General features: G+C 41.9%; 1 protein-coding gene across 1 annotated transcript in view; it reads right to left on the reverse strand.

Moving 5' to 3' along the window:
- The window catches only part of ZNF385D (zinc finger protein 385D), a 436,566-nt gene extending 432,108 nt beyond the window's left edge, over positions 1–4,458 (reverse strand). The window contains exon 1 of the mRNA XM_055806625.1: positions 4,301–4,458. Coding sequence (XP_055662600.1) covers positions 4,301–4,403 — 103 coding nt within the window. The 5' untranslated portion in view covers positions 4,404–4,458. The remainder of the gene's footprint in view (positions 1–4,300) is intronic.
- Between the last annotated feature and the right edge of the window lie 13,348 nt (positions 4,459–17,806).

Genomic DNA, 17,806 nt, shown 5'->3' on the forward strand with positions numbered 1-17,806 from the left:
CGCAGATTATTCCAGCTGATCACAGGAGAGAGGTTTACCTGCTTCAAGATGAGATTTTATATTCTTTTCTTTTAAGCACACACATATATATAAACACCTATATGAATTTCACACCATTCCTTTTATAAATACTACAATAAGCCTCATACAAAAAGTGAGGTATAGAGAACTACGCCTGCAGCAAAACAGAAGATTTGGTTATGACTGCCTCAATGTGACCAAGAACATTACTTTCCAGCAGACAGAGAAGCAAAAAAGGAACAAGCTGACAGAAAATACTGAAGCACATTCTTGAATATTTCAAGAAGAAATGTGCATAGATGAGAACAGCTGAAAGTGGAAAGCTTTCAAGCACAACTTTATTTCTCTACCGTCAACTGTGGAATTAGTCCAGTCTAGTAGCAACCAGAAGTCGTTAGCATATGTGCATACATCACAAGAGGAAAGTAACGGACAGGTTTGTAGGTTTTTATCCTCTCGCTGTTCTTCCATCACTTCAACACAGAGCAGTCCACTTCTCTGGAGCAATACGCTGACTTCTGTCCTTATCACGCTATAACCTCTCCATTACACCCAAAGGGAATAAACACCTAACAGAAATGAAGACAACAGTTTTTGCCTTGTTCTGTGACAGTTCTAGACAGGTGAAGACTCAAATTAGTTCGCAGGTCCAGGTGAAGAAGAGGTCTGTGTTGCTACAGCTCACAGCTATTTATCCAGCCTACCCGGGCATGATCCAACATATTGGCACAATATCAACTGATTTCCTTGGGCTGGCTGAAGCACAGAGGACTTCTGCTCCCCAGCCTAAATTTGGCACATTTTGTAAGCAGTTAAAAAAAATAAAAATCAAATAAATCAAGAAGTAATTGTTTTCTGTCTAAAATATCACTTACGTGTACACACACCACACTCCTACGCATATATCCAGCACTATTTACTTGTGCTATTTTTCCCTGGCAATTGTTTTAATACTAACTTTCACATAGCTATGGAAAAGGATGTAAAATACTGCTTTCTCTCTGTAAGTTATTTTTGGTGGTGGCAAGTAACTTAAATCATCTTTCTGTTTCACAACTTCTACTCACAAGTTTTCTGTATCTACTCCTCAAGGAAGGAGGTTTTTTTCATACAAATATTTAAAAGTTTTCTTAAGCAGTACAGTAAAATACTACTTGTTTTAGACTGTGGTTTCCATTATGCTACTCAACATCTTCTGCTTAGAGAGTATCTGTAATAGACTTCTGGTTGTAGCCATCCATCTAAGCTTTTAAGCTCTTGGGAGATTTTACAGGTATGGTGCCAATGCTAACCCAGTATTAAATAGGCTTTTTACAAGACCATTAATATTCATCACCTTAACAGGATCTTGAACTTTTTGCTGGAATCTTGACAAAGACTTCATGTACTGTCTAGACCACAATGAGTGGAAATGCTAGTTCTACTTTACATTGATTTAGATGGTATCAAGATACAAAAAGGGTAAACCAAGAGATCACAGGACAAATTTTGTATTTGTGTTTTAAAATATTTTAAAAGTATAGAGAACTCTCCATAATTGCTCATACAGAAGGTGAAAAGAATGTCAAAGCTGGCAAATACTTGTAACTTGACTTGGTTAAATGGCAGGTTTGCTCAGGTGTTTACAACACAGTATGTGCCTTGCCAGTTTAGACCCTTAACTGATGTCCGAATGAATGTATCTTAATCCAAACATACACAGAAATACTGTGCTTGGTCTTCAGCTGGTGTCAATCATAACAGTGCCACCAAGATCCATAGAGCTATGTCACTTTCTGCCAACACATGCCGGTGGCCCATTAAAACGGTTTTGCAGCAGAAAGAAAATAGAAAAGAACAACATTACTTCCCAATATTGAAAGTATTTCATACGTTCAGTACCTCCTAGCTCTCTTTGGGATAGATCTCACTTCACTGTGACAACTGCATGCATGCACATATGAATGAGTCAAATCTGTAAGTCTGTTTGCTAGTTAAGAATTGCTGGCAGCTCACATACCACAATTTTACTTCTAGGTAATCTTACTTATAATCCCTCTAATGCTTAGCTTGAACATTTTAAGTAAATTCTCCGTTCCTGCATGAAGTAGTCAACACCATCTATAAAAGAAATTTACGTAAGAGTTCATTCTTGGAAAACAGTGTGTTTCTATAACTTCGAAAATTTAAGAAACATACTAAAGTAATACCACACCTTCCCCCCCCCCCCCCCCCCCTGAAAAAAAATAAAAAATCTCCCTGTATCACAAGTCAGGGACATACAAGTCAGGTCTCATTTTGGATTTGCCTTGCATCGGAGCTGTTAAAGGATAACAAATGACCTGGTAAATAAGTCCAGTGCACCTTGCAAAGACAGTAGAGCAGGAAGAGCAATTATCCTTGAAGTACAGTTGAAAACCGATTGGCATGCAAACTGTATGTGCTGCAGTGTAATTTAGTGTTCCGTGTTGTTACAGCAATTACTTAAATGAGAATTTAGTTTCACACAATACTTTTACTTTACAAAACATTTGTAAAAAGTAACTCTGATAGACTGAAGCATACCACACATTTTCGTTAAGCTAAACTAGAACCAAGTTATAAAATATCTCCCTAAATTAACTAACACACGATAGAGCTACTTTGACAATATTTTAATCACAGCAGCATACTGCAGTATTATAAACGTTGCCACAGTTGCATAGTTGTATCAGTCAAAGGTTTTCAGTTTGGCTTGACACCTTACAGCACACCGTTGGCGAGTTCAATTCTGGCTCTTCTCAGGTCAGTGACACCATTCCCACCGACTTCGCTGCATCCAGGATTTTGGTCTGTGTGCCTAGCTACTGTGCAACACCATGCATATCAGGTATATAACCAACACTTTTTTATGTGAGTTATGCCCCACTACCAGCGTTACACTCAGAATTAACGGGATAAATATTTTAAACTATTTTTAAACAGTCACTTTTGTTCTCTAACGGGGTAACACTTCCTTTTCTACAGAGTCACTTATTTTAGAGTGGTTTTGACAGCCACTGACAAAACCTTCGCTCAGACTCAGTCTGTTGCCTCTTTGCCTTGTGAGAACGGCACAAACAAGGAAAATCGGGAAGGAGGCGTGGCTGCAAAAGCACTCTAGCTCAGAAACTGCCAGGTGACAGTCGGTGGGAGAAGCAGCTCCCTAGCTTCCTCTCATTTCAGACCTGCACTCGGGGGTATGACTTTCACAGCAAGCACCTTCTTCAGAATGCCATCGCCCAAGATGCTGGGCTCACCGCCATCCCAGCATCTCTGCTGTCAGGATTGCCGCGCGCACCGCTGCGCTGTACTAGTGAAGGGTACAAATTACTCCTTTGGCCAATTTGCTCTGACAAAGGCACAAAGTAACTTCAAGGACTAACGTGTCCAACAACTAACAAGCACAAATTAACAGCAGAACTCAAACATACCTGAAGCTGTTAACTTTACCCTTGAGGGCTCAGGTCAGACACTCCTGCAAACCCACTCAGCCAAGCAGTGGGTTTAAAACCCACGAGGAACGCACAGCCAGAGCACGTTCTGGTGAGATCTCGGGCACCACGGCCGGATCCACAAGCTGTTGGGTTTGTTCCTCAGAGCTGACAGCGGTGGCAGCCAAGTGACACCGGGAGGGACCGTACCTGGCAGGTCTGGCTCTGGGTACCCGCATTCCCCGCTCAGCACACGGCGGGTCACGAACCCGAGCACTTGTTTTCAACAGTTTACGCAACACCATTCCCTGTTATCTTTTCCAAGTCAGGACCTGATTTGGGAAGATGCGTTTCGTGCGCTGCCTAGCCTTGGCGGAGGGCATCTATCTCCCCGAAGAAGTAAGGGGGGGACAAGAACGCACCGGGCAGGATTTTTAGCGGCGCTTCCCGGGCGCTGGGCATAGGGGGACGTAAGCCAACAGAGATTTCGAGGGCTCTTCCCAGCTTCATTGGCGCTCGCCAGGTCGCAAACGCTCTCTGCCACGACCGAAGCCGCCGCTGCCAAAGCGAGATGCCGAAATGCACGCGAACACCATCCCCCTGCCCCCGCCTCGCTGCGCGGCCGCGGAGAGGCGCGAGGTGCTCGGCGGCACCCGGAGGCAGGGCGCTCCCCCCCTCGCACCGCTGGCGGGGGACGGACAGGAGCCCCCTGCCCCAAGCAGCCGGCCGGGCCGGACAAGTCACGGGCAAGTTGCCCTCGGCGGTGCCCCGCACGGACCTGGGGGCTCCCCGTCCCACCTCGGCGGGCGCCCCGCCGCCGCCGAGCCCCGTCGCGGCCGCCCCCTTACCGTGCCGCGGCTGGGGCTTGCCGCCCGGCGGCTTCTCCTTCCTGCCGCCCGCCGCGCTCCGCATCCGCCAGCACGGCGCGCCCCTGCCCAGCGAGCCGGCCATGCCGCGGGCGGGGGCGGCCCCGCGCAGCGCCGCGCCGAGCCTGGCGGGGACAGCGCGGGGGCGGCGGTGCAGCGCGGGACCCGCTGCCCGGCGGCGGCGGCGGGCGGGGGCAGCGCGGTCCCGGTGGGCCCGCCTCCGCCCGGCCCGGTGTCAATCAGCGCGGGCGGCAGCGCCGAGCCCCGGGCAGCGCCGCCCCGCGCCCCCCGCCCCGCTCCGCCGGGCCGGCGCTGGGGCACACACACCCCCCCCCAGCCCGGCAGGGTCCGCCCGCCGGCGCGGTCCGCGGTGGGGCAGAGCGGCGGCGGCGGCCCCCGTTCGTACCGTGGGGAGGGAGGGCAGCGGAGGAGGCGGCGGTGGGCTGCCGGGACCGGGCGGCTTCCACACTTGGGAAATGACCGTCCTCTCGGCACGAGCCTCCCCGGGCCCGCCGGCAAGTCCTCCTACGGCACCCTCGCTGAAAAACATGTGTACGTTACCTCCTGCCGTCAAATCCATTGGTTCGGCACACTCCTGACTCCATAACGATGAGTAACTCAACCTGAGATTCCCACTTCCCACAAGCCCGTGTGTGGTGAGGCGGCAGCCTGCCTCCCTCCCTCCCGCACCCCGCTCTTCCTCGCCAGAGTCCCGGGGATCCCCCCGCCACCGCGTCCCCCCCTTGCCCTGGCGCCGGGCCTCCAGGGCGTCTGTCCGAGCCTCCCTGCGATGTAAGAAACACAACGTTCCTGAAATGTGTTCTCTTTAAAGCTGGTTTTGTGACTGAAAACTTAACAGGCGTAGATAAATGGAATATTAGCGGGTTTCAGGCAAGGGAAAACCAGTCTGAAATGCGATTGTGGTCGCTGGGACTCGGCAGGATAGCAGGTTTCCCAAGTACAAATAACGCACGTGACTTCTGTTTGTGATCTCGACGACAAATCCACCTGTATGTCAAACGACAGCAGTGACTGCAACAGCCCTGAAAAGGTATTCCACAGCTGCTTTTTATTTTTTCATACACATAGATATCTATATGTCATCAGCACTTCCATCAGGCATATCCTTTCTGTCCAGACACTTTGAAATAGAGAAAATGTATGCAGAATTTGCACCGATTGAAAGAAAACAAAAAAAAGGGAAAATAAACCCCCCTTCCTGTGCCACTACAGCCCAACTCTGTTTCCTTGCCTTCAAGCACCTTGTGGAGAAAGGTAATTAGGTAAAGTTCTTACCATAACTTTAAAACTTACCCTGTGGAAACTGACTCAGAATGAAGTTGTGCTTTTTTTAATTCATTTTGGGGGCTGAGAGACCCTCTTTAGCTGTGAAACTCAAGCAGCCGAGGTGTAAAAGAGCCACAGCCTATGATGCAACAGCACTGTTTTGTCCTCCAGTTGAAAATTATCCACTTCTTTCCGTGCTGCTCTCCTCCGACAGCCTCTGCTCATCCGTTATCCATCCTAAGCCCTGAATTCCCCCAGCCGTTCTGCCTCACCTGTGGATTCTGGCTGGCAGGAGCGAGGCAGTCAGGTATTGCTGTCTGCTGAAGCTGCTGGGGTTTGAACGTGCTGCAAGAGGGGTGGTTTTCATTAGCGCTGAGAATGATTCATGTGAACAAGGATCACTGACCTTGACCTGACATGCACAGATACACCCCGTGGTGATGAATGTAACAGAATAAACAGTTAGATATGACTGCTTATTCCCTCTTGTAGCATCACTCTTGCCCAACTCTATCACACTATAATACAAATAATGACTCATTTGCTTACCCTCATAATATCACATTTAGAAACCTGCTATTCATCTCCACTTGAAGGATCCTGAATAAATACACTCCCCAAACGACTGATTTAAATCACATATATTTCTATCACTTGATCCTGTTTCTGTTGTTATTGATAAAGACTACGCAAGTGGGTGTGTGGGGTATCATGTCACTGCTGTTCTACACAAGTTTTTTATAGTATTTTATAGTGAATAGTCTTTTCTTAAGCCTACTTTTATAACATTATTTACACAGGGGAGGAAGAAGAAAGAAAAACAAAAGAAAGTACATGCGGTGATATATCTCCTTTTGCAAAGAACATGAAACTCCAACAGCAACTGGTTGGAATGCAAATTAAGAACAAGGTATAAACATTTTGTAGAGAAAAATGTTGTTAAATGATGTAAAAACATATAGCATATAAAACAAGGAATTAGTGAGAAAAAGGAAAAGTCTCAATACTTGTATGTAGAATTAATATTCCAAAACAGGTTTCATAAATAGGAAGAAGGCAAAAAAGACTTTCAACAGCCTTACACACTTGAATTTGCCTTTGTGCAAAGAGGTATTTTTGCAGAAGCCTCCACAGCTGAAAAAATATATTCACAACCCCTTCTTGAAAGATTGATTTTTCCATGATCAGCATTTAATAACTTTGCTTTTTCTTTCTTTCTTTCTTTTTTTTTTTTTTTTAAAGGACAGGCACAAGAGTAATCTTAAATACTGTTGTACAGTGTAGTACCTGTGATTTAAAGGACCATCACACTTACTCATCATATGCTGACAAAAAGTGTAGTGGAGAACATGAGCAGGCTCTGTTGAAAAGAAAAGGTACAGATATAAAATGATAATACTGAAATGTTAAGTGATACCTCTCTGTATCATACTGTCATTCCCTTACCGTAGTATCATAATCTGCAGTCTAATGTTTGTTTATTCTTTTTCGTGTTTCCTGCTCATTTAATGTTGAAGGTGTGCAACTGTTTTTATGCATTAACTTGGGGATTTTTTTTCACTGGTGAAGGAATACTTGGATGTTATATCTCTCTGTTTAACATGTTCTTTGCACAGATGCATTAGAAAGACTGATGATTTGAATACGTGTTCTAAATTCTGCTTATCCTGAACTGACTTATTCAGACCTTCACAAACAGGAGCATTGCCATGCTTGCTTTTTTCCTTGGGCATGTGTTGTTTTACCTAAAAATAATATGGAAGAATTTCCAATGGTGCCATTTGTTAGCACTGAAATTCTTATACTTGCTTCCTTTGGAAAGGGGAATACACAGTAACTTCTGCCTTGTCAGTCCATCTGAGGACATAGCTTCAAATTCGAAAGGGTTTAACTTAGTCCGTGGCAGCAACCCACCTCTAATCCAGAAGGCTGAAGGCAGTTCTTCCCCTTACCTTCCAGTCCAAAACTTACTGGAAACATCCTTGTAATCTACCATTAGCAAGAATTTTCGTATCTTCTGGTGCTGAAGTTATCTACCTTCTCCTAATCTGGCCAAACAGAGAAAAGCTAGATGGGGTAGAAAAGCAGTTTACAGAATGATGCTGACTCCTTGCAGAGCACAACTTCACATTCCACATGGGAATCTGTGCCCCTCCAGAAGATGCCTGCAGGTTCTAATGCATTATGTAAATGTGCAAGTGATTTTCTACAGACTAGGCAAAAGCAGAATAACCACAAGCATCTTTATTCTGGGCTGATTTACCTGCCTGCAGCTGCCCTCCTCTGCTTTGTGCAGGTGCAGAGCTGTGATAAAGCAGCTAAACCGGCACCTGTACACCCCAGCTTGCTCTTTCACAGCAACCTCAGCTACACTCATGCATTGCTTTGCATCAGCCTTTATACACTCCTCTCATGCTTCCCGGTGCTGGAAGAATTGGAAAGACAACGGGGTGGCTTTGGCATCAGCTACAAGACAAGGCACAGAGCAGTAACTAGGCTGCGATGGTTCTTGCCTTGGCAATAGCAGCGTCTACCCCTGCCACAACTTTGTAATCCTCCGTATAATCTTTCTGAGTCTTCTTTCTTTCACGTGTTAGGAGCAGCTCTGCATGCACTAGCACCAAGTCCAGGGAAGATACTGCACCCGCACGGTGGGCAGCAGCGATCCCCGCCAGCTCGAAACCGTGAGAGCACTGCTGGCCAAGGCTGTCGAGGAAAACTTCAAGACCAACCTTAAACAAGTCCTATTCTTTACTTCCTGTGCTCGTAACTGTCCCACAGAGCTGGGGGTAGGTTTAGGGGACTAGAAACTCATCATAAAAAGGAATGTGCAATAGAGTCAGACTTTAGTACTGAGTCTGACAGAAAAGACTGCCGCTATAATTTTATGTTGAGCAAAGCAGAAATAGTGACTTATCTTTGTATCTACCAAGTTTAATTTTCAGGTTACATATTCCCCAAATCCAAGAGGAATTCAATCCCATAATCTTTCTTTTAAGTGTAATACTGTTTCTCCTGCTCCTAGAAACTAGGGAAAAAGAGTAGATAACTGTGAAACGTCATGCTGGAAAGCAGCATTTCTGTTCTCTGTGCCCTTGCTGGTGTTTCTTTCAGTGCACCTCCATAACACAACCTTCAGTTATTATGCCTAACAGCAGAAAGCTTGTTTTCCAGCAAGTGGAAGCAAAGGGATGCATTTCCAATAGGTGGGACAAAAGACACAATTCATAAACTGCGCCAACCCTTTTCATGCCATGCAGAGTTTGTCACAGTTGACTGTAAAAAGCAATTGAGGGTCTGCCCAAAGAGTTGGTGGTGCTGGGTAGATGCAGCAGGGGTGATAAATACAGAAATTTAGAAATCCCACAGGATACAGCTTTTATCTGAGAGCATCTCAGTTACTATTCTGGAAGCTGAAATTTTAAATGATCCTATCACTTGTTGAATGACCTGCCAAAAGTCTATTTTACTCAAACTTTTACTCAAATCTGATCAGAGGAAGTTACTTGAATCACAGTCGTCTCTGAGATACTGGTGTGGGACAGAGTTGTCTCCACATATTTGACTTTTCATTCAATATACTGAAGAATGTCAAGACTTATAATATCAGGTTGATCTATCCTAGTATTGATGTTTAAGATATTCCAATATTTTACTACGTAACTTAGAGCAGGCTGAGGAAACTGCATGTACAAGTACATCACTAACCCAATGAGCAAACACTGAGAGCGATACAAGTATGTATTTCCAGGCACCCCCATTTAGTAGCTCACAAATAAACTGGGAGGTTTCTGAATGAAATAGTAGTTGAAAAAGCAAGTATAAAGAAAAACTGAATATGTGTTACTCTTTCAGGTCAGTCAAGTTTTGGGGACTGAAAAACAAAACTTATGTAAAAGAAATTTCTGTTTTCAAAGCTATGAAATTGTTGCAGGCATGCCTTTTGGTCCCTCTTATGAGCTAATGAAACAGAAACGTTACTCAAGAGCTGGATCAGAAGACAGGTAATTTTTAGGATGTGCAAGAGACAGGATCCCCAGAGGGCACACTTTTCTCAGGTATTTACTAGCGCTTCTGCTCTGGATACCCTGAGGAGTGAGATTTTAGATAAATATAGAGCAAAAGTATGCCCAGGGATTTTTGAGAGAAGAATTAGAAGGTCAGTCATATACGGCTAAATTGAGATTAAAATTATCCCAGCCGCAGAATTAAACAAAGAAATAGCTATGGTGAGAAAGTTTAAAGAGATCTTCCTTTTTACTTCTTTCCAAATGAAATACATTTCCCCTGAATTTTCTGAATTCCTTAGAAGATATATTTAGCAGTTTGAGAGAAAAAACCTGTGTCTTCCTTTTTGACCCACATTTTGTGTGATCTGCAGCTCCTACGTTATTTCCTATGTTGGTTATCAGCCTTTCTCAGTGTTCAGTTTGGTCCCTGTTACAAGTTTCCCTGTCACTGTGTCAGAAACATACTAGCTGTGCTTTACTTTAAAAAAAGTAGTAGCGATATAAATTGAAGTTGGTTTAATGTAGTATAGCTGACAATAGAATGTGCACTAAGAATTTAGTCCTCACAGATGTGAGCAGAAATTTACATTTCATATCCTAACTAGAATCAAAGCCATTGCCCTGCAGTGGGAACTCACCCTGCCAAAAAAAAAAAAAAAAAAAAATGTAGCTTTTTTTCACCTGTCACCTTCTTAAAGGTTCAGTGAGTCAGACACTGCCTTAGTTTCTATTTGCAGCTCTGTAGGAAACTGCTGAAGACCTATTTCCAGGGGGTGCAAGCAGAACACACTGAATGAAACATTACCTCTGCTGGCTGCGCATCTCCCTGCCAACAGCCACATCATCTGTAGCATCCCTCCAGCACACGGGAGGTTGCAGGAGCCTGCAGAAAACCTCCTGCAGGTTTTACGGTACTAGATACTGCAAATGGTCTGTTCTTTGTTTCTGTGATCATAATTCAGGGTTTCACTCTCTATTCCACCGGAGTTATACTTGAATGTGGTGTCTGGGATTGGGCCCTAACTGCACTGGCACATCAAACACAGGCTATGCCACATCCTTACTGAGCGGCATGTTAATGTGACTAAACTCATACAGTTATGGAGGTCTAATCACTCATTAAATCCACTACAACTACATTATACAGCTTTACTCTGACTTGTAGTCAAAACCCATTGCTTTAGGTGTTTTTGCTAAAGAGAAACCGCTAGCGTGAAGTCACATGGAGTGAGACAGATTTGCAATTTTATTGCGATTTTAAACACACATCTCAAAATTACAGTTTGGTCTGTGTTTCTCCCTACTTCAATAATTACCTAATTATTGAAAGAACCGCTAAATTAATATTTAAAGTAAGTATAAATACGTATCTAACAACCACTCCAATATACCTTTAAAAAAACATTCTGTGTTCTTCTGTGTAACATCAGTGAAGACTATAGAACCAAAATAAGGAAATTCCTTTGGAATTAGGTGTACAGGCAATCCCTGATCACTAGCATTACTTCTTTTTCCTTTGGCTGGTTCCTTACTAGTCACCATCTAACAATATTTCTTTAAATTTCCAGTTACCTTCATCCTCCCTCAGGTTTCTTTAATGCTTTCACCGGCTCCTAATGGAACTGTTTCTGTTCAGGGTTTATTCTTTACCCCTTTTAATTCTGGACCCATGCAGTGTTCAGGGTTCATTCAGTCTCAAGGGGATGGCCACAGCTCCGTCACATTCAGTAGCTGAATTCCAGGACACTGACACTGATGTCCTGACCATCTAGCAGAGCATGCTGACGGGTTCCTAGGTTATTGCAATATTACTGCACAGCACCTCTGTCTGCTTCCTCCTTCTTTGGTGTGCTACGAAGAGAACTATCACAATACAATGGCACGTACGACTTAACCTCTTTGAAATCTATTTTCCCTGAATAATAGAATTTTACAGTTTTATTCTTTTGGCCTGCAGAGGAAAGGGTTCAGCGGGGAAAGGGTGACATCTAAACCATCAGCAGAAGGCTGACCGGTATGTCCCTTTTCCCTGTGAAAACTTTTCTCTTCATACACATACTAGAAATATAATCTCACCCTGGAGTGAGAAGCTGATGCTGGCAATGTTCACAATTACGATGCATGTCAGGTCATGTGCTGTCTGGTTGTTTGGCACATCTCACAACTGGCAAAGAACAGAACCATGTGAAACACGAGATGGGGGCTGTTGTAAGCACTTCACCGCTGCATCTGCAGCAGCAGGGGCTTTACCAGCAGGCACAGTTCTGACAGCTGCGTTTTGGCCTTACCTCTGCAATCTTTCAGTCTTGGTCAAAATAAACATTTCCATAGTGCCGCGTGAATAGAGAAAAAGAAAACAGCATTTGTGTCCTATGTAGGTAATGGGGACAGGAGAGAAGAAGCAGTTTCTATTTTACCCAGTGCACGGCTGAGCTGTGGAACACACAGCTCCCGGGAGCCAGGGCCGTGTTGCTGACCACAGGAAAGCAGCATTCCTCTCCAGGGTTGCTTCAGCCTGTCACAACCAGACTCTGCCTTTCCTATAGACTAGAGATAAAAATACAGTTTAATGTCTGACACCTCTGGACTTCCCACTACCTTTTTTCAAGTTGAGCTTTAACAGCCGCAGGACTAAGGGATATGGGACTACATTACGTGCATCAGACACACCATAGAACCACCTGGCTTTCAAAAACTGGCAAACCACAAATAGAGTTGTTAATAATAATAATACATGTCTTTCTATTTTTTCTGTCTAGCTACAGTAAAACTAAAAAGCACTACATACATATAACTGCTTATAATCTGCCTCTGCTATTTCCATTTCCATCTCATATTTTTCAGCAGGAATACATTGGCTCTTCGAGGATTTCATAACCTATATCTCTCAGAGGCACTCTCTATATAGACACAGAATTATATACATCATATGTAATTTATTTGTTTCTTAAATAGCTAGTAGCTCATCTCCATCTCAGTCACTCGTTGACTCATGCTAATATAAAACAGACAATGATTTCTGTCAGTAATCAGAGTTAAAACTTGTAAGACAGTTGTTCTTGACGTGGTGTTTTATCCCGTGAGGCACCTGTGGCATGAGCTTGGTTCAAAGACGGAAAAGATCATTCCAGATCACTTCAGTCTTCAAAGCACAGCACAGGAATAGAGAGGGAGGCTTGCCAAAACCAAAGATGTAAAGCATGTACACTAGGCTTTAATTCTGAATACAAAGGTATACATTTGTTTTCAGAACTCAGTCTCAACACAGATTTCAGCACAGCTGCACACAGAAAAGGAAATAAATATTGATAAATCAAGTCTATATACCTGGAGTCCCTCTTCGCTTCTAGAAGCACTCTGCACAGCACAGCTCTGAGAGACCAGAGGCAAAAGGCCTGGATATTAAAAGCCACAGAAGTTCAGTAGAACAGTGCGACACCCTCTTAGACTTAGGTGCATCTGGCACTGCAGACAGTCCTTCCACTCATACTTAAGCAGTAATATTAAGAATTCATTCACAGAGAAGGAAACATTCTCTAAAAGGCATTTCATTTTGCTCTGCAATTACCTAATTTGCAATAGAAAAAAGAAGACATGCAAACTTCTGCACCTGATAAAATTGATTGACTTCAAAGAGCTTGGGACTTTATCCAGAATTTTTGAAAATATTTTGGACAATATAATGTTGAGTTTAGGTCAAGATTAGGTGAAAATTCAGAAATACTGGTCTGACTGTACAATTTTAATCTTAAATGATGATACTGATTTTAGGAAATCTTTCTGTGTGAACTGCAGGATTGAGCGTATGTAGATGTTGAATAATGCATAGTTGGAATTATTATTTATTCTGATAAAATGAAAGTTCACCAAATTGAACTGCAAACACCGGAATCCAATTTAATAATTTAATAATGTTTCAGAGAGTAGAACTGTCCTACAACGTATACTGGAATTATATTTGCTAAATCACATGTAGTTGAAATTTTAACTACAATAAATGTAAAGAGCCTAGTAAGAATATGATAAGCCCAAGGCACATGAAATATTAGGTAATGTTCCCATGCTTTGGAGCAGGTTAATATTTTCTGTATCCAAATTTCAAAGGAAGCGACTCAGTTTTGATCAAAGCTCAGCTTACCTGATTTAATTTCTACTCCCTTTCAATCGGAAACTTGCCCCAGTAAAGACAAAGTATGCAATCTAATGCATAGCACTACCACCTAAAATTAGGAAATACAATGTCTGCATTATAAATATTTCACTCCCAAAAGAGAATCAGTAACATTGTGCTACGTGTCTATGGGAAGATCTGCCTCAGAGGTGGATTCAAATGGAACTCTATATAGAGAATTAGAAAAATGGAAGTTCACAAAGATATTTAGAGACTGCTAAAAGTAAAATACAGAAATACTCCAGGGAGCAGAAGAAAAAATTCCCACAGGCCTTCCTAACAAAGTGATGCTGACTCTTTTTTTCTTCTACAATTATTCTTTATTCTTCTATAAATTGATATAATAAATAATTAAGATATTTATGTAAGAATTCATGTAATAATTATGACCCACAGTCAGCTGAAACACTGAAAGCACACTCCTTCAGAGGAGTCTCCAGGGTCAATGGCTAATGGCCACTTCTTAAAGAGATACAGATTTATTTCTGAAATGGCAGGAAAAGGATTTGAACCTGAATTTGTCACTTTCTAAGTAAGTATTTAAACCACTCGGCTATCAACCAAAACGAGATTCCCTTTGAAATACTGGCCCAAGCTACATTTGTGAGGCAGACACCTCTTTGTTACTTTGTTACTCCTAAGAGTCCCTGCTAAATTGTTTTTCTCCGAGGGTTTCAAGCAGAGGTGGTGACCAGATCTGGATCCTGACTGAGTTTAAGATACCAGCCAGGTGCCAAGCTGGGTGCCTGTACCCTATGTCCCTGGTTTTGCCTGGCTTCCAGTGAAAACTCAGAAAGAACTTCAGGATTTTCAGCTCAGCCCTGTATGTACTCACTCTCACAGGCAAGGGATTTGTGGGAACAGTCCCTTAACTTTTCATGCTCCAAGTTTCTTGTGCCAGAAAAATTTAATAGACCATTCTGTGGTTTTGAAATCATGCTGAATATGGACTTAGTGCCAACAGTTTTAAAATAATTTCCTTCTCTATTAGACATAACAGTGCAGTGGAAGTTTGAACTAAAACTTGCTTCTTTGATTAAATATTATCCCTCTGCCATTCTGACCTACAACCTCTAAAGAAAGCTCCAGAGTATGTGATTAAGCATGCATATCGTTCCATTAACTTCAGCGAGCGTAATGAGAAAACCAAATGAGAGCTTAGGTTTATTATTTCAACATTGTTCAGAAGGACTGAACAATTAAGTGTTTTTTTCAGAGAGATACATTGAAGACATTGTGCTCAATCACATATTTTTCAGCATAGAATTCTGTTTGCTTAATGGGAAATTCTGTATTTTTACAGATATTGGAATTGCTCAAATGACACAGATTTATAGGAAGCTGTGGAAGGTCTGACAAAGTTGAAGTTAAAAAACCCCAGTATATGTTGACATATAAAAGACTTCACATTTAAGTTTTTACTATGAAAAAATCCTCTTTGTTATTTGGGAGCATTAGAACAACAGAGGATGGATAAAAATTCTTGTAGTCTTAGAATTTTCATAGATTCAGTAACTGACATTCAGTAACTATTGCTTAAAATGTGGCTTCTTTTTTCACCCTAAAGGAAAAAAATAAAGCATCTTCAAAAGCATGTGACATCACATGGTCAATCCTCTCCCCCATCCCAGAAACACATGCATAGCAAAAGTCCTTCATCTAATTACTTAGAAATATCACATATACCTGCCAAAGGTAATGAGATCTGTACCAGTGAGATAATGGAAGAGAAAAGACTACAATTTTTAGTTTTGCTGTATAACATTTTACTAGCTTGTCACTTGTGAAATTATTGTACAGAATTTCATTTGGAAGTCCTATGTTTGACTACATGCCAGTGATACAGTTCTCAAAAACCTAGGATTAAATGCATCTTTTAAGACCTTTTGGTCTTTCATTTATTGAAAAGACCATACAAAAGCAAATTGAAAATCCACATTATTATTTCTTACTGAATAAGAATAATAAATGATTCAATTGCTGTCAGTTTTCAGATTGAGTTTCTGGTCTAAGGAAGTTAATTTTTGTTTTCCAGAAAAATCAAGCTGATCATTTGCACTGTGCATGTTCTATTTAATTAAAAAATAATCCTTTCTGTGTTATACAGCTACCTGTAGATAAAACTCCATTTGTTATTATATACTCTAGAACTCTCTCTGATCAAAACATTTTCTCTGTCCAAGATGCAAACCTAGGTGTGTATGTTGCAACTGAACATATAACGATTCATTATTTTTACTTAATGTCTAATTTCTTTGAACTATTGATACCAACAAACTAGCTGTTTAACAAAAGGAAAAAAGCATCTTAGAAATAATTTTAAACAAAATGGTTGTCATGTTTAAATAGGATTCTTTTCCCCTCACCAGCTCATTTGAGCTTGAGAATCTTAGGGTGTTCATGCCAACTTTGCCTCAGTGACTCATTCTAACTAAGCTTTTTGGATATTGGTGTTGTTTTTATGTTCCATGGTACCGTGCCATTTTGATAACACAGATTGTATTTTTATTAACAAAATAGAATGTATAGAGTCATTCAGTCATATAGAATTACTCAGTGCCCCTCTATCTCATCCAAAAACATAAAAAGAAATGTTAAAAAAGTGGGGGTGGATCAAGAAAGCAATTAAATTTGGTTAATTGACATGATTCTGGACTCAAAGTGTTCACTTGGCTCTGAGTCCTATGTTTAATGAAGTATTTGTTTGCACAATCCATCTGTGTGTAAGTGCTTGAGAAAAAAATAGACAGAAAGTATAAACAAAGCTTTTAATAGATCCATTAACAAATAGATTAGTTGGCATTTATCTTTGATATGTCAACTACAGATGAATCTCATTACAACATTAACACATTTCCCTACAAATTTCCCTTGAGCACATAAGGCTTTTTTTAATGCATTTGTTGTCTTAGACCCAACCTGTCATTACCCATACACTTTCCAGCTGGGGAAATGGCAATTTCTACAGCTTCCTCTAAGAAAGTTTTCCCTCATCCTCTCATGATCATTGGTAGGATGCCCTAATGTTACAAAAACTGTTATCCTTGGACATGCCTATGGAAGGAGCAAACTCCCTTCTTCACTGAATAAATGAATGCTTCTTTTCAGGTGTGTGGTACAAGTGTACTGTGCTTCTGCATTCTGCCATGTCCATGCACAGTCAAAACGTATATAAAAGTAGTGTCCTTGCAATTTATACATTGGTGTAGAATATGCAAAAGACATCCAGGAGTGCACATTTTCTGTGTTGGCACAGTACCTTACAACTGCAAACATTTACTAGCCTTTTCAATTCCCATAGTCTTTCTCTACTTTGCATGCCGTGTCACCTGGGATTCCTACAGTAGCATCCTTGGAATGCTGGTGAAAGAATCCAGATTAAATTTGTAATTTATAACTTCCCTTCTGCTGTTCTACATTTTCAGAAATCATGTACCCTTTTATCCCACTGAAGTGCGCACATTTGCTGCAAAGTGGAACTGAGGCTACTTTCACATGTGCTTCTTGCGAAACTTTTTGGTTGCAAAGTTGACTTGTGCACCTTTTGCCTTCAGATGATTGGTTCAAACATAAATTTCAGTATTAGCCATTATTCCCGGCGATTATGCCCCAGAACTAGGGATTTTGCTATCCTCTGGTTCATAATGTGTGTCAAGCCAATCTTTAAAATTCCTACACAGTGATGTTATCCATTGCAATACCTCTATTTTTTTCCCTTGTGCTAGCCTTTATCTTACTTTTTATGGTTTTTCACAGCATATGTAGCTTAATGCACTGTTCTGTGACCCAAACTGGAGCTCTGCATGCCTTTTGCCTAGTAACTGGCATTCCCTTTTGCATCAAAGTACTGTTCACTTTCCACAGTCTAAGCATGGCCCGGGTCACTTCCCTTGCTTCACAAATACCAGTCATTTTTGCAGTAGCGTAATACTGAGTCACCTAGACCCAAGAAAGGTCTTTGCCTTACCAGGCATTCGAGAAAACCCTCACCTGTAGTGAGATTTCCATCAAAATCCTCAG

This window comes from Falco peregrinus, chromosome 5 (assembly GCF_023634155.1).
Source record: "Falco peregrinus isolate bFalPer1 chromosome 5, bFalPer1.pri, whole genome shotgun sequence".
Taxonomy (NCBI): domain Eukaryota; kingdom Metazoa; phylum Chordata; class Aves; order Falconiformes; family Falconidae; genus Falco; species Falco peregrinus.